This window comes from Paroedura picta, chromosome 6 (genome assembly GCF_049243985.1).
Source record: "Paroedura picta isolate Pp20150507F chromosome 6, Ppicta_v3.0, whole genome shotgun sequence".
Classification (NCBI taxonomy): domain Eukaryota; kingdom Metazoa; phylum Chordata; class Lepidosauria; order Squamata; family Gekkonidae; genus Paroedura; species Paroedura picta.
This window is the reverse complement of record NC_135374.1, coordinates 86,347,720-86,373,510: the sequence shown is the minus strand read 5'-3', so window position 1 is coordinate 86,373,510 and position 25,791 is coordinate 86,347,720. Positions and strand designations below refer to the sequence as shown.

At 42.9% G+C, this 25,791-nt stretch overlaps 1 protein-coding gene across 5 annotated transcripts in view; it reads right to left on the bottom strand.

The window, feature by feature from the left end:
* The window catches only part of ATP10A (ATPase phospholipid transporting 10A (putative)), a 133,539-nt gene extending 109,529 nt beyond the window's left edge, over window positions 1–24,010 (bottom strand). For 3 of the 5 annotated variants that reach the window (XM_077343439.1, XM_077343438.1, XM_077343440.1), the window contains exon 1: window positions 22,628–23,416. In XM_077343439.1, the coding sequence (XP_077199554.1) occupies window positions 22,628–23,064 (437 nt within the window). In that variant the 5' untranslated portion in view covers window positions 23,065–23,416. The other 2 variants (XM_077343437.1, XM_077343436.1) reach the window with 2 other exon arrangements.
* Window positions 24,011–25,791: the final 1,781 nt, after the last annotated feature.

Here is a 25,791-nt window from a genome sequence, read left to right as displayed (position 1 = left end):
GTGATGCCCCATTGTCCAGTCTCAGTGTGGGATCGCTGACTGGTCCACCACAGAGTGAGAGGGAAACAAATGTAGCACCCGCAAATCAGCAGCACACTATGAAAAAGTTACGACTGGGTTGTTTGCAGTTATTTATACTTGGCAACCAATGAAACTGAACCTCAGAACTGTTTCTTCTTCACTCTATGATATTGCCTCTAAGCATGTTCATAAGTATGCAGACTCCAAAGACCCCCTACTAGTAAATGAGGTATGTGCGGGAGCCTCTGAATGCGCATACACGTATTCCATGGCATATTCCATGGCAACAGGAGCGGTAACAAATACAGATTTCTGACTTAAAGCACATTCAGAGGTACTCAGTCAAAATTAAATCTGAAGAATGTTTTTTAAGAGCAGACGGGAACCTCATGATATGCCACACACACTGCTATGAATGTTCCATGCCTTGAGGCTAAGGTGAACTATATTTCTATAAACAGAGATTTCATTAGCATGGGAGAACTGGAATGAGGAGTGGGGCTTGAAATTGTTTCAAAATTTCTGTTCACAGCCCGGGTCTTACTATATTCATACCCTTTGAATGTGTATTTAACTTCAAGGCTTTTAAGGTGCCTTGACAATTACTGATAGCATTCTTTGCTTTTAGGCAACAGTTCTCTGATGAAAATTTGTTTTTTATGCAGGCTGTTCATAAGTCCACAGGTTTTCGGCGGGGGGGGGGGCATAGCACCTCCTCACTCACCCATAGAGGAGAAAGGGTGGTGTGTGTTCAAACTGGCATTGCCAGGGCCCTCTCTTTCCCGGCTTCCCTCCTGAGGAGAAATGGTGGGGCTGATGTCAGGTTTTTTTTTTATGCCAGTTGTGAGCTCTCCAGCTCTATTTGGCTGGTTGTTCTCCTCCTTTATCTTCCCATGCACAGTTGGTTTACATTGTCTGCAAAGTTACAGACAACATGTAACCACCTGAGGGAAGGATTTAACACCCCTCCAAATTTGGTTTTTTCTTCTTCTTGTTTTTCTACAAACTTTAAGGGTTCACCAAGGCTGAAGAACAATACTCCCTACCCCAAACCTGTCCATATTATCTGGGATTTATCAATCTACACAGGGCCCAAGTTCCACATCCTAACCACTGGTGGCTCTAATATTTGTGAAAAACCCCTTTAGGTGGAGCACTGTCCAGGACACATCCGGGTGTCCAGCCTGCTCTTCCGCCTGCACGGGCCAATCCGGGAGTGTCTGCCTCCAGAATCTGGCTGTGAAGTGCGCAGCCAGCCTCACAGCCAGACGCTGCCTGGCCACTGAGAAGGGTGCTCCCGCGGTGCCCTACCCCAGCTACAGATCACCCCGCCTACCAGAGGCTTCGCTGGCCCGTCTGACTGTGTTGCGTCACTCCAGCTGCCGGCAGGGTTACTGGCTCAGCTGCCATGTGCCAGCCCGACTGGCTGTGGTGCTATCACCCCAGCCGGGAGAACAAGGGCCGGATCGACCCCTGCGCACCACGCGGAACAGAAGGTAGGGCCCCCCCAGGGGGGGGCACTAGCGCCGGTTGCATTCCTGGATGCAACCGGCTTTCAGGCTAGTTAGATATAAATTGTGGAAGCTGCAGAGTCTTGAAAAAGACATGATTGGAGTTATTACCAGGGGAACACTTTTTACTCCTTTCTTTTTCATCCCCTTGCAGATGAAAATGTAGAACACAAAGGGAAAATGATATTCTTCAATTCATTTTTCAAACTGCCACCATGCAGTTGAGTACTATACTTTATTAAGTCTTGTGAATGTTCCTACACAAGTAGCACCTGGAGCAATCAGGGTTCATTTGTAGTCATTAGAACGATTTAATTAATTGTTTGACTACAAATATGAGGCTCCTGCTTACTTTAGAAGAAATTATGTAGATGTCTACCACCATAGGTTTATTCTTGGTAACACTGTATGTATTTCTTTTTGGCTTATCCATGACGTAGCATTAAAAACTGCCTGCAGTGGATACTGGAAAGAGCTTTGGGGGGGGGGGTATGGCTTGAGGCTTCCTTTGCTTTGGAAAAGTGTATGTCCATGGTGGTATCTGCACCTAGCAGAGGTTGCCTCAGTGATCCATGTGAAAGTCACCTCCTGATTGAACTACTGCAATGTCCTCTCCATAAGCTACCCTTGAAGATGCTTTGGGAACCGTAGGTACTGCAGAATGCAGCTGCCAGATAGTTAATTGGGTCTTCATGATCAGTTTGCAGCAGTTGCACTGGCTTCCCATTCGTTTCCAATGCTGATCCAAGGTGTTGGTTTTAACCTATAAAGCCCATAGCCTGGGGCTTTCATACCCATGGGAATGCCTCTCCCAGTTAACCACCCACTGCCCCCAGTCAGCTTCTTGGGGCTGGCCCCCGGAATACCTATTTACCTTTCACCAGGCAAACTATGTTGCTAATTTAGGTGAAAGATCAGCCCACTCTATAATCAGTTTTCTTCAGACTAAGGGAAAACTCATCTTATCCCCAACACCCTTAAATTATTTCAAGCAAAAACTATAGCCCAGATGCTTTTTGGAATGTTCTTAGGCCCTCCAACTTCTTATTTTTTACTCACAGAGCATGCACAATCAAAGTTCCTTAGAGCAACTCTCAAAATATGTGCCTAAATATGTGCACATTTAGAAGCTGGTATGATGAAGACTGAATCAAGGATCTTCATATCCTCTCTTTATACATGGCTAAAAATCAATTTTCACCCTAAGGGTCTTCTCCCTTTCATACTGATTGATACCTTTAAATCAAAGTGGATCAAAGCTATTGGAAGCTTTTTACCCTTAGCGGTTCTACATTTAGGCCATGATCAAGCTAGACAAACTATAAATCAAAGGGTCAAAGATACTGAGCATCAAAAGGACCTTTTTAGCTCCCCTTCATTTATTGCACCCCTCCCTAGCAGATACATATTAACACCTGCTCCCTATCTCTATCTGCTGAAAATAAATAGTCACAGAAGTGAACACACACTTGCCAAATGCTCAGCCCTACCCTCTGCTATTCTAGAAGGAAAATTTAATAAGATCCCTAGGGAGAAGAGAATCTGTCCATGCAACACTAAGGAACTGGAAACCATGTTTTCTTCAGATGCGCTTTATAGGGAAACTTGTGCCAAGATTATTGAGCCTCTGATTAGAGATATGAATGCTAAGGATGAAGAGGTTTGGATTTCTTCTTTTAAACCTCTTATGGGAGATTACATTCCCACCACCCTCCACGTTACAAAGTACTGTGCAATTTTAATTAAGATCAGACAACTAAGTATAGCTGCTGTAGAGTTTATATCTCTTGGTTGATCTGTTTTATTAACCATTAATTTTTACTCTAAGTTTACTGTTTTATAGCTTTGCTGTAATAAATTGGATTTGATTAGACCTTTCATTAGGGCTGTGCCCTTCTAGGTTGTTGCTCATACTCTCTGGAACCAGCTCCCTGATGAGGCCCAAGCTTTGCAGGATCTTCTTGTATTCCACAAAGCATAAAAGGCCACTCTATTTCATCAGAACGTTGCTAAATCCTGTGCAATTGTCTATTGTCTACATCCTGAAATTGTTGGTGGGATCATTTCTTTAGAAATTTGTGCTTCTGTTGCTGATGTCTCATGAATATTTACTGTAATTGTATTTTTAGCTGGTGCTATTTTCATGTTTACATGTATTCTACTGTTGAATGTTTTATTGTGAACTGTTCCAGAACCACACAGAAGAGGATGCACTAAAAGAAATGCAATAAATAAAATAAACCAGTTCTGAGAGATAAGCATTCTGAACGTTCTCAAAAGAACTTTGATCATCATAGAGCACAGGGTCAGTTGCTCACTTTCTTTCAAAAGAGAGGTACCCAGGACATTCAATTATGATAAGCTAGTGTTGTATCATGGTTAGAGGTTGGACTAGGACAGAGGTAGTCAAATTGCGGCCCTCCAGATGTCCATGGCCTACAATTCCCATGAGCCCCTGCCAGCAAATGCTGTCAGGGGCTCATGGGAATTGTAGGCCATGGACATCTGGAGGGCCGCAGTTTGACTACCCCTGGACTAGGATCTGGGAGATCCAGGTTTGCTCTTCTGACCTGAACTAAGAGGTCACCTGGTGACTTTGGGCCAGTCAGACACACTTAACACATTTCATGGGTGGTTCTGGAGATAAAATTGTGGAGAGCTATGTATGTTGCCATGGATTGGGGAGAAACATGGGGCAAAAATAAATAAATAGAAGCAAGGGAACCACATACATTACCCTGAGCTCCTTGGAAGGAAGACAGAGCAGACAGAGAACTGTGAAACAGTCAACATATACAGTAGCTGATCCATGCCACTATAACTACAAGGTTTGATAATTGCGAAATGTTCATAAATACTGTTGAAAAATATTTAATATTATTGAAAATTGTTCATAAAGACAAAATGGTATGGAATGCTGCTGCTTGATTGCTGACTGGTTTATGTCATCGTCACCATTATGATAATCTTATACCTGTGCTTCAACCGTTTCACTGGCTACCTGCTTGTTTCAAGGAACAATTCAACATACTGTTTGTTACTTGAGAAACCATTTACAGCCTGGGATTCATCTATCTAATGCAGGGGTAGTCAACTTGTGGTCCTCCAGATGTTCATAGACTACAACTCCCATGAACCCGCCAGCAAACGCTGGCAGGTCTCATGGGAACTGTAGTCCATGGACATCTGGAAGACCACAGGTTGACTACCCCTGGTCTAATGGACTGCCCTTCCCTTTATGATCCCATATACCAAGTAAGATCATCAGGTGCCTCATTTTTGACAGTCTCTATTCTACAGCTTGTACATGCTTGTTTTCCGTAGCTATGTGTGTGTCTTTTGGAACAGCTAATTACATATGGCAAAGAAAACTCCCATACTTTCTCTCTCCCATAAAAGGTTCAAAGCAGCAGTATATCAACATGCCTTTGGAAGAAGTTAATAAATAAATGTCTCTGACTGGCAGTGGTGCTGACAGACATTGCAGGAGTTGCAGTTAACTTGATGTATGTTACTTTAGGTTTTTTAACTCTGTTTTTAAACTATGTATGTTCCTATTTTATAAACTACCTTAAGCATAATGGAAAGGTAGGATATAAATATTTGAAATAAACAAATAAAATCAAACCCCACCTGCTTTTTGCCTGTAAACGTAGTCTTTTCCCATGCCACACAGTAATGCTATCTGAAAATGCAGGCTGGCTTTCAACAAAACATGAAATTCCATCCTGAACACCATTCCAAATATTTAACAACATTCCATCCTGCCTGACCTTTCCATAAATGATCATTTCACCAGTCAAACACAAGCACCTTGTCACTCCAGAACTGTGATTTCTACCACTCCATCCCCTTGCAGTACTGATGAAAGATTTCACTGGATTTATTATAACTATAACTTTTCCCTGGCAAAGTCTGTTTGATGCATTCCTAATTTAAACCAGGGGACTGACAGGAAATACAAACAAAGCTACAAAGAATTTCCTATGATTAAAGGGACCAAATTAGTAGGAGGAAATATTTACTTTCGCCCAACTAGGAATATATTATAGTGCCTATTCTTAAGCTTTAAAAATCCTATTCAAAAGTATACTGGATGACTGGCAGCAATAATGAAGTATTTTTCTCCCAAATTAAAATATGGGGATAAATTTGTTTATACCCTAGATTATTTGCTTTTAGAGTGACCAGTGATATGTCTGTAAGAGTGTACATGATTCTTGAATGGTAGCAAAGAATGATATCTCATGCAGAGATGCAATGGGCAATCTCCTTCAAAGAAAATAATTATTCCGCACCAGACAAGAATCCAAGTACACTTATACTGACATGAGTCAAAATCCCCAACAGCTCTGACTGACAGAGACAAGGCCAGAACAGTAAACATACAGAGCTGAAGCAAGCAGCTTCCTCTCTAGGTGAGTGAATTCACAGGAGTTTCTAATTAAATTTGTAGATTTCTTATGGCAAGCAGCATGAGAATAGCTGGTTTAAATATCAAGACCAAAATTAAGATATCATCATGAAAAAATAGTAAAAAAAAATAAAGACAAGAAAATACACAGAAGGTCTTAATGGCAACTATTACTAAGAAGTAACTTGTTACAATTTGTAACTAACCACAGGAGGAAAGCCCGTCAATACCATGACATGTAGCAAGAAGAATATTTTACTATTCCCTCGTTTCCTAACCTTGCTAGCTGTGTGGTTAAATTGTCCCCTGTTGTTACAAGATGTTTTAGATATTTTTATTGTCCGCTTCTAGTTTGAGGAGTGTTTATTCATATCCTTCAAAATTTGAGACCAACAAAGCTTTATTCAATGCGGAAGCCTTCGTGTGCCTGCACAGTTCCCCCAATTCCACTTTTTTCCACCACATACACTTGGTCTGTCCAGCCTGATCACATGAACATTCCTTCTCCTATTTTATGATATTTGAATGCAGCAGCAACAGGAAGCCAGAGATGAACAGGTTCATCAACAGCTATTAGCTGTGTTGAATAAAGGAAACCTCCACATTCAGAGGGAGTGACCTCTGAAACCCAGTGCTAGAAGGCAACATCTAGGGAACAGCTTGGCTTCTGTGCCTTGTTTATTGCCTTCCATAGCAACTGATTGGCTGCAGTGTCAAACAGGATACTGGACTAGATAGACCTCTGTCCTGATATCTTACATTCAGAAAGATCTACATTGAACGTGGAGTTTAAATCCATGCTAAAATAGTTGTCTTTTGTGAAATCAGCTCTTTCCCATCCCGCTTTCACTCCAGTTTTTAAAAGATGTAGCCAGGAGGGATACAGGTTGATGGAAATGACAAGGTGAGCAATGAGGCTGCTGCAGTAATTCTGGAAGGGATAGAGAAATAGATCGCACATGCAAAAAGAGCCTTATGAAAAATGGCAACCTTATGAACCACAAAAATATGACTGAATACCTGATGAAATCACTGCACTGTAATTACATTAATGCCTTTGCTAGCCAGATTGGATTCTGTACATTTCACTTTGGTTTCAAATGGCTTATCATATGATGAGTGTTTGGGCTAAATTCTTACACTCCAAAGGTGTCTGCAGTCAGAATTCAAATCCCATTTGTAGAACAAGTTTTATGTAAAATGCAGTTACAGCATTATTTTTAGATACCTGGGTAAAGCAACTGTTCCCCCTAGCATTCTCAGATTCACTCAAGCTTTTGCTTATTCAATAAACTCCCTTCTGCTTACACCTGCTTAAAGAAAGCTTTCGCAGCAAGTCACATGTACATAAAGTATAGGCAATACAGGCATTTTAAGTACAAGTAAAGCTCTATCGAGCTGGTATGCTGCTACGCACCTCTGTGTCGGAGCTTATTCATCTACTCCAAAATGTAAGGAAAGCAAAAAGGGAGAAACAACTCACCCTTCTGCTCTCCTGACTCCTCTTGAAATGTGTTATGTGGTACTTGTAGTGAAATCCATAGGAAAAAAAAGAGTTTGGCAGCTCATGGACTTCCTCATAGGTAAGAGCTGTAAGTTACTTCAGGGGGTAGAGGGAATTGAGATTGCTCTTAAGAAGTCAGCAGCGTGGAATTTTGCTCCGGGCTTGGACACACATTTTCAGTGCATTTAATCCCAGAAAATCATCAATGGGAATCCTCTGCCTCTCTGGTGTAGGCAACTGGTTTACCAATAAAGAGGGCTCCATTTGCACACAGGAGATGTAGGTTACCCATGTTGTGTAGGTAGACAATAATAACCCAGTAGTATATAATTTCTGCACTTTTCTTGGGACTTCTTGATGCTTTTTTGGTTTGGCATTAGAGATCGACACACAAGAACTTCCTGTGCTGATGCATTTTTAATGTAGGTTCACACTAGATGTTTATTGTAAGTCAATGCTTAATGGAAGCAACTAGGTGCTGACATACTGCATATATTATATTTATATATTTATATTTATTGGTTTTAATATACCACCCTTGCCAGCATGCAGGCTCAGGGTGGCTTAAAACATCTGTCACATGTACATATTTCAGAAAATCACAGTTAAAACTTATTAAAATGTATGGTGCTCTGTTACTTCTGCTTGTTCATTCGTCAATCTGCCTTCTGGTCCCTTTTTATGGACAGTATGGTATTTTAATAACGTTCTAGCTTGGTGGAAGGGATAACATGGAGATGAATGGAGGGAGTCCTGTAGATTTTATTGGCTGATAGTTTTTTCTGGCCTCAACCACAGGCCTTGTGGAAGAGTACTTATTTTGCAGGCCCTGCAGAACTTAGGTAGTAAGTACTGATAGCATGTAGACATCAATGTCAACTTGGTGAAAAATGTAAAGTTCTGCATTTAGGTAGGAAAAACCAAATGCATAAGATGAGGGAGACCTGTCTTTGCAGTACTATGCGCAAAAAGGATCTAGAGGTCTTAATAGACCACAATAGATAAGTCAGCAGTGTGACTTGGTGTCTAAAAAGGCAAATGGGATTTTGGGCTGTGTCAAAAGAAGTATAGTGTCCACATCGTGTGAGGGGATGGTACCGCTTTGCTCTGGTTAGACCTCACTTAGAGTACTATCTTCAGTTTTGGGTACCACAATTGAAGAAGGATGTAGACAAACTGGAGCATGTCCAGAGGAGGGCAATGCAAATGGTGAGGGGTTTGGAGACCAAGATGTATGAGGAAAGGCTGAAAGAGCTTGGTCTGTTTAGCTTGAAGAAAAGATGATTAAGAAGTGATCTGACATCCATCAAGTACTGGAAGGGCTGTCTGATAGAGAATGGTGCAGTGTTGTTTTCTGTTGCCCCAGAGGGCTGGACCAGAACCAATGGGACAAAATCAATTCAAAAGAATTTTCAGCTAAACATCCGGAAGAAGTTCCTGACAGCTAGAGCAGGTCCTCAGTGGAACAGGCTTCCTTGGGACGTGGTGGGTTCTCCTTCTTTGTTTTACGCAGAGCCTAGATAGCCAGCTGACAGAAATGCTAATTCTGTGAATTTAGGAAGATTATAAGTGGGTGGGCAGAAGGGACTGTGTCTGAGCTTGGGTCTTGTGGCCAGACTAGCCAGGTGTTCTGGGTTTTTTTGGGGGGGGAGAGAGCATCATCTGCACATGGAATTGGGTTCACTGTAGGTGAGCAAATAGTTGTGAACTTGCTGCATTCTGCAGAGGGTTGGGCTCTATGACCCCGGGGGTACCTTCCAGCTCTATTATTCTATGACACCCTCTAAATTTTAAAAAAATGGGTGGGGCCACAGTAGGTCAGGGCTTGTTATTGGCAATCCTCATTCAAAGGAAATGGTTTCCCACAGCTGCAACTGCAGCCACTGAAGGATCAGGAGGACTAGTAAGCATCCAGGCTTTCCTTAGTTAATATGTCATTCCATTCCCCTTTAGGCTTTTGTTCTTTTTATTCCCCTTCTCTTCCTCCCTCCCTCTCCTCTTGGGCTTTCCTTCCTTTTTATCCCTCTTTCTTCCTCTCCACCTTTTCTTCTGCAAAGTGAGACAAAAGGTATTGCTTTTAACACAGCCTGTTACAGCGGCTGTTTGGGCTTTGGCTCTGTTTCCTGGGACTGTCATATAGAGGTGGTGCTCACCACCCTCTTATCATTCAAAAGCTGGGGACTCTTGGACTATGGTGTGTATGTGTGCGAATACAGAAAGCTGCCTTATACTGAATCAAATCGCTGGTCCATCCAAGTCACTACTGTCTACTCCAGGGGTAGTCAAACTGCGGCCCTCCAGATGCCCATGGACTACAATTTCCATGAGCCCCTGCCAGCGAATGCTGGCAGGGTCTCATGGGAATTGTAGTTCATGGACATCTGGAGGGCCGCAGTTTGACTACCTCTGGTCTACTCAGATGGGCATCAGCTCTCCAGATGCTCAGGCAGAGGCATTTGACATCATCTTCTGAATTTAACTTTTAACTGGAGATGAGACCTTCTACATGCCAAGCAGGGGCTCTACCACTAAGCCACAGTGTGTGTGTGCTTCTATGTTCAATACGTCATTGTCAAAGATCCAAAGACCCAAATCAAACAAGATGACTTTTCTTGAATGCCAATAGACCAAATGCAGAGCAAAATCTGTAACCACAAAGCATAGTGCCTTGTTACATCCTTCTATCTCCCAGGCAAACTTTGCAGTGATTTTAGCAGAGAGCCTGCATGAACCCTGGCACAAGCAAAAGTTCAGATAAGGAGATGCTTTTGATGATTCATCCCCAGCTCTTCCTTGATAAATAACACAGCGATTAATGAGCTTGATTTGCAAAATTAGCAAACTATTTGCATAATATGCAGATTAGGTTGCCCAGGTTTAGTAAACTTAAATATGACAACCCAACCCAACTCCCAAAGTTCCGCTGCCTCCTTTTGCTATGCAGGGTGCTCTGTTATCAGCATTGAGAATTCATAGTCTCACCCTTGCTTACAATAATAATTTAAACAACTGCAGCTTCTTGCTTTTCCAGAATGTGATACTTAACTGCCACTGCTAGGTAACAGCACTACGTCATCATGGTGAGAAGTCAAGCAGACGTGTGATGGGAGCATGCTGTCATGGAACATTTTAGCATCATGTATGCTAAAGATAGGTGGGATGCACCTTGTAAAAGCTTATCACCTTCAACAATATTCTTATCGCAAATTAAATAGGTGTGATGTTCTTATAGTGAAAGAGTCATTGAAAATCTTTCAATAGAAAAGCCTTTCTAATATCACTTCCTGAAATGAGATCTATGCTTCTAGGCAACCATAACAAAAACACTTTCAAAAAAGCTTACTGAAGAGGGCTAGAATTTACAAAATGACTCAAGATGAGGAAGGCCTGGCTGGCAAAGCTCAGAGCCCTGCCCAAGAACAGCGTTTCTGCTAGGAAAGAAAGAAAGTGTAGCCAAGCAGTAAAAGAATGTTATTAAAGCTTCCCAGGGGAACCCTGTTCTTTCCCACTGATAGTTACTATTCTTGGTTTTGTCAAATTATGATTACTATTTTTATATTTGACTTTTAAAATGTGCGAACTGTTCTATATTTTTTATCTGATTTGACCCCATAAAAATATTCAGGTGATGGTGTTTGTTAGTTTTTATACCCTGCTTTTCACTAAAGGAGTTTCAAAGCAACTTACAGTTGCCTTCCCTCCCTCTCCCCATGAGTAAGTGGGGCTGAGAGAACTGTAAAAGAACTGCTGTGCAAAAACTACGACTAGCCCATGGTCACCCAACTGGCTACACGCGGAGTGGGGAATTAAACCTGGTTATCCAGATTAGAGGCTGCTGCTCTTAACCACTGCACCTAGGGAGCCTGTAGTAACATTGTGAGAAAATTCTATCACTGCAAGCTCTTCCAAGACTCATGCTGAGTAAAGTTCAAGGAGTTCCATGATGCACCAAATTTAGACCCAGTCTCAGTGTGTCTGCCAGCGTGCTTCCAGGCTCAAGACAAAGCCTAGTGATAACCCTGAAGGGCCTACAGGGCTTGAGTCCAAGAAACCTGGGGGACTGCCTCCACCTATTCATACAGACTCATGTCCTGAGGTTTGACAAGGGAATCTCCAATCACCCATTGGGTGATATCACCATATATGGTCATGTCGACCAACCCAACCCCTACCAAAATGGCCAATGATGGGCCTGGAGAGGGGCCCCAGATGGGCATATACACAGCTGTGCTTCCCAGCCATATTCTGCATGATCAGTGGCAGCTGGAAAGGCTCAGAACTGAGCCCCATTAGCTGGGAACTAGGGAAGAGTTGGAATCATGGTTAGGAAAGGCCATGTAATATATAATTTTTACATTATTTTCCATGTAAATATATGTAAAAAAATAGGGATTCATACTGGGTTAATTTTGGGGTTAGATTTAGATCAAATATGCTTCAGGTTGGGGATTGGTTAGTCTTAGATGGAGCATAAAGGCTAAGGAAGAGTTAGAGTCATGGTTATGAATTGCCATGCGATGCATAATTTTTTTACATTATTTTATATGTAAAATATGAATAATAATTAGGTATTCATACTGGAATTAATTTTAGGGTTAGGGCTAAAGTTAGCTAAATTATGGTTAGAGTCATGGTTAGGAAAGGCCATGAGATGTATAATTCATGCCTCCCATTATTTTAAATGTAAAAAATATGTAAAAAAATAGGGATACATATTTTTTTAAACTAAGACCGTAAGTTAACAAAACAATATTTCTAATAGTCAGTGAGGTTTGGTATTCTTGCTTCCTGCTCTACAAAGATTAAACAATTGGTTCCCATTTGTCCTCACAACCCAGGGGTGCCCCCCCCCAAAAAAAAAAACTTGCAGAAGAGTGGCAAGTGATGCATTTTTGCAGGGTCTCATTCTCTCCAGGCTGTTTTACAAATGCTGCATTTTGATAAGGGCACTCTGCCTCCTTATACTATTTTCAGTTTTGAGAAGAAAATAATACTTGTGTAATGAGATGTACTAGTGGCCTTCCCTGCTGAAATAAAATTGATGTTCACTGTGGACAGCCTGAGGACCATATCTGTGGATCCTCTGCTGAGACAAGAACCATCCCAGACAACATAGATCAGCCTCCCTAATAAGCTCAACTGAACCATTTACCAAATAACCATCTGAGGGAGTTTATTTTGGGCTGGGTAGGTTTAAAATTTCCATGTTGCTTGTAATAGTAAGGAAAATATTTTTGAGAAGTTATTTCAATTGGTGCCTTTGAGAGGTCTGAGTTATGAAAAAGTTGGTTATTTATCAAAGCCACGAGAGCAACCGTAAGCCCTTCCTGACACTTTGCTCCAGATTCTGCCCACCATGCCCAAATTCAGTAAAAGGTAAATAATACGCTAGTGACAAGTCAGGATGAATGCAGAATCCCATCAACAGCAGCCAGGCTCCATCTTGCCTTGAAAGCTTTATTACACGGGGGTCCAACTTTCCAACTTTAGAAACAATATACCAAATTCTTCATATAGCTATTAAGTATAAGTCACAACTTTGGATAAACATCACTCTTCAGTCACACCTCTCGCTCACACATTCTTTCTCTCTCCCTCTCCCATGCACACACTTCCAGCTTCTCATGTTTCTTCCTGCAATATTCCCTTTATTTCTCCATCTTATGTAAAATCACAGTCTTATACATAGCTGAAAGAATGTTGCCAAAAAAACCCAGAAACAAAACTTCAGGCACTCATCTCAGGCTAACAGGTCAGCCAGCATGTTTAGAGAGTCTCCTGACCCCAGGGCAAGACAGACCACCTATTTCTACAGAATCAACATGGTGGAGTGCAGACATGCCAGGCTTTTAAAACTGCCTGGTGCATGACAACCTGCAAGAATTAAAGGTGACTTGGAGTGGGACAGAAAAATGTGTGTTTTAGAGCCACCCGAAACCAGAAATCCTGAGACCCGTTCTCCTCTTCCATTATGTCTTATCAAGATGCTGTGATTTATCCTGCCGTACATGACCAGGTAAGCCAAATTAAATGCATCCCAAGTCTTGTGGTTTGTAAGATGCTTGCTAACCACATCCTGTTCTTGTAATGCCACATAAGATAGAGAAACTGGAGATTTATTGATCTTTTTATAGTTTGCTATTCAGGCTGGAGAGCTGCTTGGTAGATCACAAAGTTTGAAAAGCAGGAAACCCCACCATCGTTTAAATGTTCCTCATATTGATGGGCATTTATTGTTTTATGAATTTTATTGTTGTTATGATACTGCATCAGGCATACATAGATTGAGAGTGGGAAGTATAAATATCTCAAATAACTTAATCAGCCAATCGATCTAAAGATGGATACGGCTTGGTGAAAAACACTGGAATTCTACATCACTGAATGGATCAGGAGGGGCTATACTGAGTGATCAAAGGATCTGCATTTCTGGCATCTCCTGTTAAAAGAACCAGGTAACAGGTGATGTGAAGGCTTCCTCCTGAAACTCTGGAACTCAGAGCAGAGAACCTGACCAAGATAGAGAAGTGATTTTACTCCATGCAGCTTCATGTGAGGCCCTATGCTTAAAACCATATGCTCCCCAGTCACTGTCACCTACAGTCACATAGAATCTATCATACAAACAAGCTGAAACTGGCAGCCTCTCAAGGCCTTCCAATCCCCCCCTTCTTAAAGCTATGGGGAGCAAGGCAAACAGTGGCTGTAGTGAGAATGACACCCTGCTGAAGGCAAGTCACTTTCTGAACTCCAACCCTCCTTCACACATATTACCAACCAACCAAAACTCCTGCACTTAAAATCAAAGAGGCCAATATTGTCCAAGTTCTCCATTGTATATTCAGAATGAAAGAGAACTGCTTTGCTGGATCGGACCAAGGTATAGTCCAGCATACTGCTTCCAACAGTTTCCCCGCTAATTAACTAGCTTGGTGTAGACAGCCAGTGTGGTGTACTGGTTAAAAGTGGAGGCTTCGAATCGGGTTTGATTTCCCGTTCCCCCACATGCAGCCAGCTGGGAGACCTTGGGCTTGCCACAGCACTGACAGAGCTGTTCTGACGGAGCAGTAATATCAGGGCTCTCTCAGTCCCACGTACATCACAGGATGTCTGTTGTGGGGGAAGGGGATTGTAAGCTGCTTTGAGACACCTTCTGGTAGAGAAAAGTGGTGTAAAAGAACCAACTCTTCTTCTTCCTCTAACTCAAAATCATGGCAGACTACCTGAAAGAAGAGTGCCACTAGATTCCCTGGCAGTTCTTGTAAAGAACCAAGCTTTTGTCCTGGGAAGAATGGACCTGCCCTAGCAGAATGCCATGTAGCACTTGAAACACTGCGCTGGCATGGGAGTTAGAAACCCAGCTCTAAGCATTCCTGAAGGGGGCATAGATTTTGGATTAATCCATTCAAACCCAAGGCACATTTCTGAAGAGCCTCTTCTAAGCCAACCCAATTATCTGTCAGCAAGGCAGAAACTGCATGTGAAATTTTTGAAAAAAAAATTAACCCAAGAAATATGTGAACGGCAAAGTGACAAACAGCTGCTGCTCTCGTTTCTCAGGCTATTGCTGCTGCATTGCATCATCTTTCGCAGCACTGTCATCGGGAGGCTTCTGCCAAGTTCAGATCTGGGGAGTGAAACTGCAGTGGTACCTGCATTGTTTTTAAAAAGCAAGTGGAGAAGGAAAAAGGGAGGCAGGCTGGCTTCGGCTGAAGCACCGTAATTAACACTTTCTGGACGCTCTGAAAAGTTATCATTAAGAGTTATCTAGCCATCCTTAAACATCCCTTACCGTAGACACACTCACTGTATTGACCACAGCAAGGAGGCACCAAGACTGCCAGCTTTATTTATGTCCCTTAGCAAGCATTTATGCTTTTAAAGAAATGGGTATGATAGTGTGTAAAGCAATAAAGATGTCGGTAGCTAATAGCAACACCAAGAAGCAATGCCCATGAACATTTTTTAACCAACAATTCTAAAAAACACCATCCTGTATATTATTTTTACAAAAGGCATCTGCAAGAATCTAGCTTTCATCTTGGCACACCGCATTTCTAAACCAGCTGCTCAGTCAGTACAGACTGGAGTTACAGTTCTCACAGTGCACAACTTGAGGTGTAAAAGGTAAAGGTAAAGGTAAAGGTATCCCCTGTGCAAGCACTGAGCCATATCTGACCCTTGGGGTGACACCCTCTAGTGATTTCATGGCAGACTCAATATGGGGTGGTTTGCCAGTGCCTTCCCCAGTCATTACCGTTTACCCCCCAGCAAGCTGGGTACTCATTTTACCAACCTCGGAAGGATGGAAGGCTGAATCGACCTTGAGCCGGCTGCTGGGATTGAACTCCCAGCCTGATGGGCAGAGCTTTCAGACTGCATGACTGCTGCCTTACCACTCTGCGCCACAAGAGGCTCTAACTTGAGGTGTACCAAGCCCAAATAGAACCCATGCATTGTGGCCCATCTCACATTGGACAAAATGTTTCTGAAGTTCTGGGCAGGCAGCAAAAGCAGGACATTTACTGACTGTCCCCTTCCCCCAGTGTGCTGCATTGAGTTTTCTGGATCACAAACTATGTGGTCCTATCAAAATCTGAAGTGGTCCCCCTTGCAGAGATAGATGGCAGACCTGTGAATCCCCTTTTCTAACATGTGTTTTACTGAAGCAATGAAGCTCAGCAGGCACTATCTGAAGACACATCCAGGTGCTCCATGAATGGTCAACAGGTGGGATTCTACCTGCACAAGAGGAGTTAAGCCAGATGACTTTTTAGTCTCTTAAAAACTATGGAATGCTTAACCCCATTTCAGACCTTCACTAAACATGTGGAGAGGGCAGAATCATGGCCACCATTTCCACAACTCCATATGTCAATGAAGGCTCCTCTATATATGTACCTATAACTGTATCCATATAGTACAATAATGCACTGTGCAAAACAGGGATTTCTGATTGTTTGGAAAGAGCAAACATACATACAGCTGTATACACATAAGATCTATGCCAGGGGTAGTCAAACTGCGGCCCTCCAGATGTCCATGGACTACAATTCCCATGAGCACCTGCCAGCAAACACTGGCAGGAGCTCATGGGAATTTTAATCCATGGACATCTGGAGGGCCGCAGTTTGACTATTCTTGATCTATGGTGATGGAAAGTGCTCTCAGGTTGCAGTCAATGTACAGTAACCCCATAGGATTTTCAAAGCAAGCAATTAGCAGGGGTGATTTGCCATTCCCGGCCTATGTGTAGCAATCCTGGACTCCATGGTGACCTCCCAACCAAATAATAATCCGAACTGACCCTGCTTAGCTTCTGAGATATGATGGGACTGGGCTAGCCTGGGCCCTTCAGGTCAGTGAATACGAACCAAGGTGGATAAAAATCCATGATTTCTTAAAAAAAATAAATATATACCTATACAGTTGAGATAGAGATCTCTGTGCTATTGTTTCTCTGCAAATCCGTGTGCACAGAATGCAGTACAAATGAAACTTTTTGAACACAATACTTCAGAGATTTTGGGAGCTTTGCGTAGATGTTTAAGCAAATGCAAGAATACATATGCCATATAATGTTACTGTTATTGTTTTAGATACAAACAATGGACATCTGTATGCCATCTAGTATATTAACAATAATTTTACTCCCTCTTACCCAAGTGTAAACAGTGAGTTTCTGGATTGTATTAAGGTAATTCAAATTGTTTTAAATGTTTATAATATTTTCAATTTTGTTTTATCTTTGATATGATGTGAGCCACTTGGGCCCCCAGGGAAGGGCAGCATATAAACCTGAACATGAGTCAGGTAAAACTATTTAAATGGTTATTGTTAATAAGTACTTTTCTCCTTCTACTAAAGCACAGCAGAAAAGTTGACCAAATATGAATGATTAAACTGGAGATCGTTCACCTCATAATTATTTTAAAATTATCTATTTCAAATGGTAAATAACTCTTCATTTTCTGATATAATTATAAAATTAACCTGAAAACATTATTTTAAAAATACCACTTTCATCTGGGTCACGGTTATCTCAACCAGCAAGAATGAGCCTTTATATAGAAAGCCGTGACTTAAATTGAATGTTACTGACTAATGATTTAATTAATGATTCAAATTAAATCCATCCTGATGCAATCTATACAGACACATGAATGAACCCATGGAGACTGGGAATATGGACAGCATAAACAACTCTGCTCTGTACTCCTCCACATACTCAGTGGAAATCTGAATAAGGCCCCATCCAAGCCCCAAATGTGATGAAATCAGCTGGGTGGGAGTGGGGATCAAGAAGCGGCTCCAAGTTATTAATCCAAACAAAGTGGGAGGATGATCAAGGCATTTTTGGAAACATCAGAAGTTCAGTTAACTAGGATGATGTTTACTTTGTGTTCTTAAAATACAAGGTTGCATGAAGGTCACACAGTGTACTCAGATAACAAGATTTTCAGATATGGTGATTAAGCTAATGAGGGCAGTACATATCTTCAAATCATAACTTCTTCTGAAACTCAAGGGTCTATCCACTGAAGCCTCCCTACTAGGCTGGTCACAAATTTCCAATAAGAATGACACACTACTGTTATGCAGTCACATGGGACGAAGGCTAGATAGCCCACCCCAGCCTTCCCAAGGTTAATTTAAATTTAAAGAGTTAGATTAGCATACAAAGATCAGCAGCTTTGGAATTGTGTCTAAAAGAACAATACCACAGCATGTCAATGCAACCATTAATAAGCAAAGCAAAACTGGTATAGGTAGTGCCAATTCTTGTATCACTCCCGTAATATAGAATAATGACTACAAAACCATATGCAGTGGCATATGTTATATTAAGAAGAATATCCCCATGGGGAAAAGTATGGATGCTTTTCAGCAACAGATGCCTCTCTATGATGGCACTGCTAGCTTTATACGAAAAAGTCTAGCTGATCACCTATCATACATGCCGTGATGTGTAGACAACAAACGGATTCCACACCTATGGCTGACTATTGGAAAGTCTAAATCTCAATGCATTAAACATTCTTCTTATAAGACATGCTTAACTAGATGAGGCAGAACTTATATCAAGAGATAAATACTTTTGAACGACATCTTTAAATTATATGCACATGCCCTGTCCAAAATATCTAAATCCTGGAATCTGGAGTCAATGGCCCATATAGTTTCACAGGAATGCAATTTCAAACACATTCCTCTTGAGAGGCTATTTAGGAGGGATTATGGCTGTTGCTCTTATCCTGCTGTCTTAAGTTATAAGCAGGTGAATGAGACAGGCTGGAGATAAGACCTTTTTGCACATGAACAGCATTAATCAGGGTGATCATTTATCACTGGTTGTACCTGGAGGGCAGAATTACACAATATGCATAATTCCACAGTTATTAACGGGTGGCCTTGGTTTTCTTTTTAGACTAAATGCAGGCACCGAGGCTGTAATTTGTAGGGGGAGATCAGTACAGAGAAAGAACAGTTACTTAAAGATTCACTGCTGACATTAACTACACACTGATATTATAAACCAACTGAAGATTAGCAATTTGATGCTGGGAGAAGGGCCATTATCAAGCAACACCTCAGTGATGTTCAGTGGCAGGATTCTTTCAGTAATGCAGCTGTTAACAAAATCATTGAAGGAAAGGTCTCAGGTCCTTTCGATCCAGTTCCTCCCCACAAACTAAAGATGAGGCTTCTGGGAACCATCAAAAAATGAAAATTCTCAGAAACAACTGGCACAGATTCTGCCTTTCCAGTTGCTTGAGGCATTTTGAGATATACTAGCTAAACTATGCACCCACTCATGTGGTCAACTGATAATTATGCTGCCGTTCTATACAAACATATTTGGCTAAATAAGAGAACACGTCATTATTTTATTTGCAATCTTTAACTGCTTTCCTTCAAAAGGTAACAGATTTTGCAGAGTTATTCACTGTGAGTTGGATGAAAACATCTGCCTGTGGCATAGTGGTCACAATTACAAATGTTTAAAACACCATAGCTGCCAAAGTTGCCTCTGCAGTATCAACACAAATTGAGAATGCAATTGCTGTTCTGCTTCTGTCACCCTCCTGACATTGTCCATGGAAGACATCCATGTGAAGCCATGGCTGTTTCCAAAAATATACCCTAGAGTTAAGTGTTTATTTGGAATCTTGAAACTTTAGACTTGGGGTCTGGGAGAACCAAGAGATGGTGTTGAGCCAAGGAGGAATAGACTTCTGTGTCTGCAAAAAGGAAGGCAGAAGAAATGGTGCCTACAGAATTGTGTATGTACCTTGTGGCTCTCATAGTACAATCCAAAACAAGAGTTACTCCAGTCTAATCCATTGATTTCAATGAGCCCAGCTGTTTATTGTTGCTGCCATCGTCACAGCTGATTTATGGAGGCCCAGCAGGGTTCTCAAAGCCAGAGTCATTTAGAGGTGATTAGCTATTGCCTGCCTCCACATCATGAAACTGGAATTTCCTGGTGGTCTAACCTTGCAGGGCTAACCTTGCTTTGCTTCCAAGATCTGCTAAAATCAGGCTAGCCTGGGCTATCCAGGTCAAGGCCTTGTCTGGAATAACTCTGTATAGGACTGCATTGCATGTCACACAGATTTTGGCTCCTGCATTTCTGAGGCAGGGATTCTCAACCAGTGTGCCAGGGCACCATAGTGTGTTGGTATATTTTAAAGTTATTTTTTAGTTAAAAAAAAACTCCCTTACATGGGCAGTTTGACTTGTCCCACTCCCAAAGTGACCAATGATAGACCTGAAGGGAGTGAGAAGAGGAGGGGCCCCAGCAATTGTTGGGTATCACATTTGCTGGTGATCCCAGGTGTCCTATTCCATTGTACCACATCTGTGGCAGAAAACTTGCTAACGAGCAATGGTTTCCATCTGGGTGACATCCCTTGTGGCGGGCATGGCAGGGAGGTCTGGCCAACTGACAGCACTTCTTATAAGCCTTGAAGCCTGAAAAAATGTTCAGGTGTGTCTCCACAGTCAAAACGTTGATAAAGGCTGGTCTGAGGTAAGACAGTGTAGAGCCATGGGAGGACTTTTTAGGACAAGGCAGTGAGGCTTGTGCTCTTGTTATTGTTAAATAAACAAAATATTTATCCCAAGCCAAAGCTTATAATTACCACTCCAACACTCCAGCATCATATATTTAATCACTTTGTAAACTAACATAAATCCATTTTTATTTTTTTATTTACCACGTGTGGGGAAATCATCTTTTTCTTCCATTCAAGTATATCTTTCTTTCCCCACAGTACACCCTCATATCATTCCTGTCAAAAAAGGGAGGGGGGAGGCAACCCCCTCAAGTCATTTTTTAAATGCTGATTTTAGGTTTGAAAATGGCTTTATATTCCTATGGCAGACACAAGGATGCTACCATGCCCAGTTTGGCCCCTAATCACAAACTGGTTCCCTATCCTATATGCCCCATAATGGAAGCATAGGAATCTTTATCTTTTTTTATATTAGCAAAGATGTAACAACATTTTGTAATGAGAGTTGAAGTTACCAGTGTGTAAAAAACATAAATTTACCATACTACTATTAAATATAAATACATATATCATTTTATATTAATCTGTTATATAAATAACTATAACCATTTTATGATGCAGTAATAAAAACAGTTATGAATGAAAGAACACATTTTTGATTCAACATTAAAGATGATTAAAGACTGCAGATCCCTGGCCCCAGAGAAGCACATCAGACCTCAACAAGGGCCAGAGCCTTCTCGGTCCTGGCCCCAACCTGGTGGAACGAGCTCCCTGAAGAGATCAGGGCCCTGCCCAAACTCCCAGAATTCCACAGGGCCTGCAAAAGGGAGCTCCTCCACCAGGCATTCGACTGAGGTTAATCCGACCTAGAAACATCCGGTGGTCCCCCACGAATCATACCCTCCATTATCTGAACTTTTCTGACCTACTAGAATCTTAGTTAAAGTTGATCTATTGAAATTGTTCAATGAGTTAATTATGGTAACCTCTTAAAATTATATTTACTGTTGGAATTGTTATTGATATATTGTTGTTACTATTATTAACATATGTTCTATGTATCCCACAATGTTCCCATGTAAACTGCCCTGGGGCGTATTGGAAGGCGGTATAAAAATATAAGACAATAAATAAATAAGTTATTTTGCATCATGTAAGATTTAACTTGATAACAGATCTGTATTTCTTCATCCAATCAACTAATGTGGTAATAGATTAATGGGTTAGGTCATTTAAAATACATCAGTTGGTGCCATGAAAATCCTATATAAATAAAATTAAGTAGTCATGATGGATTGAAAATATATTTCATCATTTCTAAAATAGGTAAAGATTATATGGGGGGGGGGGAGTTTCAGAGAAATGGCAGGACCACCAAGGGTACATCACTGAAAAATACAAAGAAGGGAATTTTGCCACACACTAGTTCTACAAACCTGCACACACGTATCGATCAACAGGGCTTGTGCAAGAGCAGCTTGTTATGGACACCATTCCATGTAAATTAGGTAATCTCAGCAAACACCTCTAGTTCATAACACAAACCTACAGAATTACTAATTCTGTAAAGAATCTTTGTCTATGATATATGAAATATGGATCTTTGCGTCTCATGTGATAGGAAACGTGTTTGTGTGTGGAAGGGCCAGGAGAAAGAAAAAGAATAAAGCAAAGCAAAAGAAATCAGCTAGATGGCAGAAGTCTAGATTAGGGAGCTAGATTAAGCATAATGTTTTAAGAGAATTTTGCTACTGTCAGTGATAAGATGGTTGTTCATGGTGGAGACATTCAGAGGTGGTTTGCCATTGCCTGCCTCTGTGTCACAACCTGGGTAAACCAACCACGTCCTACCCTGATTAACGTCCAAGATCTGACAAGATAGGGCTAGGCTGGGCTATCCAGGTGAGGGTGGTAAGGTTAGTGGGTGCTTAGAAAGGAGAGGGCAGCCTTTTCAGGGAAGTTGATCAAATGTGTCTTAATTTCTGGCACACCTGCAGTACACTATTTGCTCGCATCTTTGACACTCATTCTGGGCATCGCTTGTCCCACAATGCATCCCAGAAACATGACATCCTCCTCTTCCCCATCTTATTCTGCCCTTGCAACTTGAAGCTGCCCTCACCAGGAGAATAATGGAAACCCTTCCCCCGGTTACCTGCAGTACACCAGACACTCCATGTGGTTGATCTCTTGGTCTGAACGGTATCGGCTGTAGTCTTCCCACAGGTCCTTCACAGCGGTGACAGCCAAGATGAAGAGCACAGGGGCTAAGGCCAGCTCCGGCTGGAAAGCGTTGACAGTGGGCATGAAGTTGAGCAAGGCAATGAAAACAAAGTACACGTTGGCTAGGCGGTGGAACTGCTCAAAGAGGTTCTTGGGCAAGAAGGACAGGGCAGTGTACTTGGTGGTCTTGAGTCTATTGTCAGCAGGGGGCCTGGAACTGCCCATCTCAGGCCTGGGTAGCAGCAGGTTGGAATACACCCTCCGTGTCTTGCATTCCTCTTTCTTCCTCCTCCTCCTCCTCTTCTTCCTCCTTTCTTTTTCTTCCTTCTGCTCTTGGGCATTCTCCCCTCCATCTCTGCCTTGTGCCATTCTCTTCCCCTCCAGAAGCACAAAACGAGAGAAAATGGAAGTTAGAACTTTCCTCTGCCCATGGAGAAAGCCACCACCTCTCCCTCCCCTCCTACGATGTGATCATCCCTTGGTGCTTCCCTCCTTCCCTCACTTTCTTTTCCCGCGACGGGAGGGGTCGTGGCTGTCCTGGGCCCTCCCCTGGAATCCTGCCTTCCTGGATCCGGAGTTGGGGGGCCTCTTTCGCTCTCCCCCGCTTCGCCCCGATCTCTCCTGGAGACACAGGCGGGGATTGAATGACCGGCCCGCTAGCTCCGCGCCTAGGCGCCGGGGAGAGGGTTCGTACAAAGTAACCCTTGTCTGGTACGTCATTTCTCACCAACCCACTAACTCGTTTCCGCTCCACAGCGCCGGACGGGGGCTTGACTCGACGGTGGGGAAGGGAAGGCGGCCGCACGGCGGAGGTGGAGGGAGAGGGGAGACTCAAGCAGGCAGGCAGGCAGGCAGGCAGGCGGGGGGAAGCTCAGGAAATCCCCGGCACCAAATAAGGGGCGGGAAGAGGAACGGCCAGAAAAGCTCTCCACCACCGCCAAGCCACTTTCCCGGCGCAAACTTGAGCAGAGGGGCCAGCCTTGCGCATGTGCGAGGCCGGTGGTCCTCACGACGCCCCATGTGCAACCCCAGCGGCTGCTCATTTGCTCGGGAGCCGGCCTGAGTTCAGTGGGAGCGGTTCCCGGGGCGCGCAGCCCTGTCGCCGTGGTTGCATAGTCTGAATCGAGCCGGGAAGGTTGTCCTGCAGGACACGTCAGTTTTGCTCAGTCTTAGTGCCTGATTCCGTTTTATCACAAAGTCACCCGAACACGAGCGTTCATCGATGTAGACGGGTTTGTAACGCGCGCACACAAACATACACACACACACACCCCGCGTGCGCCCGCGTTTCTTTCCTGTCCCTAGAAAAATTCCTCCCAGGCGCAGAACAGGGAAAAGACCTTTTCGGGCGGCTGCTTGTGTGCCTCTCCTTCCCTCCCTCCCTCCCTCCCTCCCGCCTGTTCGGCCTCCCTGCTTCGGTTTCGAGTTTCTGAAGACGAGAGAAACGAGAGAAACCAAAACCGTTCAAGCAGGCAGGGCGGGAAAACTGCAAGGCGGAGAGGCGTTAACTGAATGCAGCGCGGCCAAGGACGGAAGCCTCATCCAGAAACCACCCGTTGGTCGAGACTCTGCTTGAGACAAATCTCTCCCTGGCTTGAAGGTCTGCAACCCACAGAGCTTTCCTGTGGCGGGATGTTACTTCAGAATCAGGCCACAGATCCAGTTAGCGTGACTTCCGCCAGAGGTTCTCAAGGGATGAGTCAGGTTGTGAAAGTCGGTCACTCACAAGGCTGTTCTCTGGGGATCTTGAAGCAAGAGAAGAGGGAGACCAAGAGGAGCTGGAAGCTCTGAGGGGCTCCGAGGCCTCTTTGGGTTACCTTTGCATAATGTGGGGAATGGTCATAAAGACTATTGCTCAGAAATGCTGCATGTTTTTTTTTAGAAACATTAAAATGAAAAATGTATACATTCAGTTGGAAATTGAGGTGCAAGGAGGAGGAAAAATTGCTTGGAATTTCTTTGCCAACATGTCCTGACAAGCAGAGCGGCTTGAAAAGTAGGTCCTGCTTCCATCCATTCCCATCACATAAATAAAAATAATGCCTAGGTTCTCACATCAAGGATCATGCCTTGCTCCCAGAAAGCTTCTTAAAGGCTCTGCCGATCTTATTCAGTCTGTGGGAATTACTGGAGTGCTGAGAAGAAGCAGAGGATGCCACCACAAAATAGCAGCCACAGAAGCCGGGGCACAAACCGTTATGGAGGTTTCAAGCAAGGCCCCCTATGAAGGAGGTGGCCGTTTCTTTGCACCTTGCATTCTATGTTTGTGGTTTTCTCCAATGCAGTCCAGAAGTCCATTTGTAGCTTGCATTTTGCACTTCCATTGGAAGAGTTGGCGTTCCTACCCTTGCCTCCTATTTTTTAAAGTTGAGCATGTACAATAACACAATTGTGTCCTAACATGATCAAAACAGGAACATGCCCCACCCCCTTTTTTCACCTTTAATGAGCAGGATGCATTACCTGGCACAAAAACCCAACCAGACATTTAAACATCCTCCCCCCTACCTTCTTCCCCCTCCCATGGGAATGGTGCCCAAATGCTCCCTTCTTCCATCAGTTGTGCGGCTCACCCCCCCCCCCCACCTCCCCAAGCCTTCTCAGGAGCAACACCAATTAACAGGCAGCTTGGAAAAACAACCCGTGTTTGCATCTTTCTTTTAAGTGTGCCCCTTTAATCAGATATTCTGTGCTTTCAATTGCCTTCCCCCCATATCATGTATGCTATTTTTAAAAAGGAAACAGTTATCAGTTTAAATGCCTGGGAGGCTACTGCATGAAATTGGCAAGGTTTTCAGTCTCCCTGCATGAAACTGACAAAGTCCTTCAGTTCCCTGCATGAAATTGACAAGGAGCCCTGTTCTTGCTGGATATATACCACCCTGAGCCTGCTTGCTGAGGGTACTATAGAAATTGATGATGATGATGATAATGATGAGTGGGTGTCCAAGGGTATTACATCGGGGATTACTGTTCTACATCACTTGCTACATTTTGTGCTCATTTATACTGCAATTGCCCATCCTCCACTAATTAAAAAGCCAAGAAGGCTCCCCCCACCCTTAAGGGTAATGAAATAGGAGAAGAAATGCAACA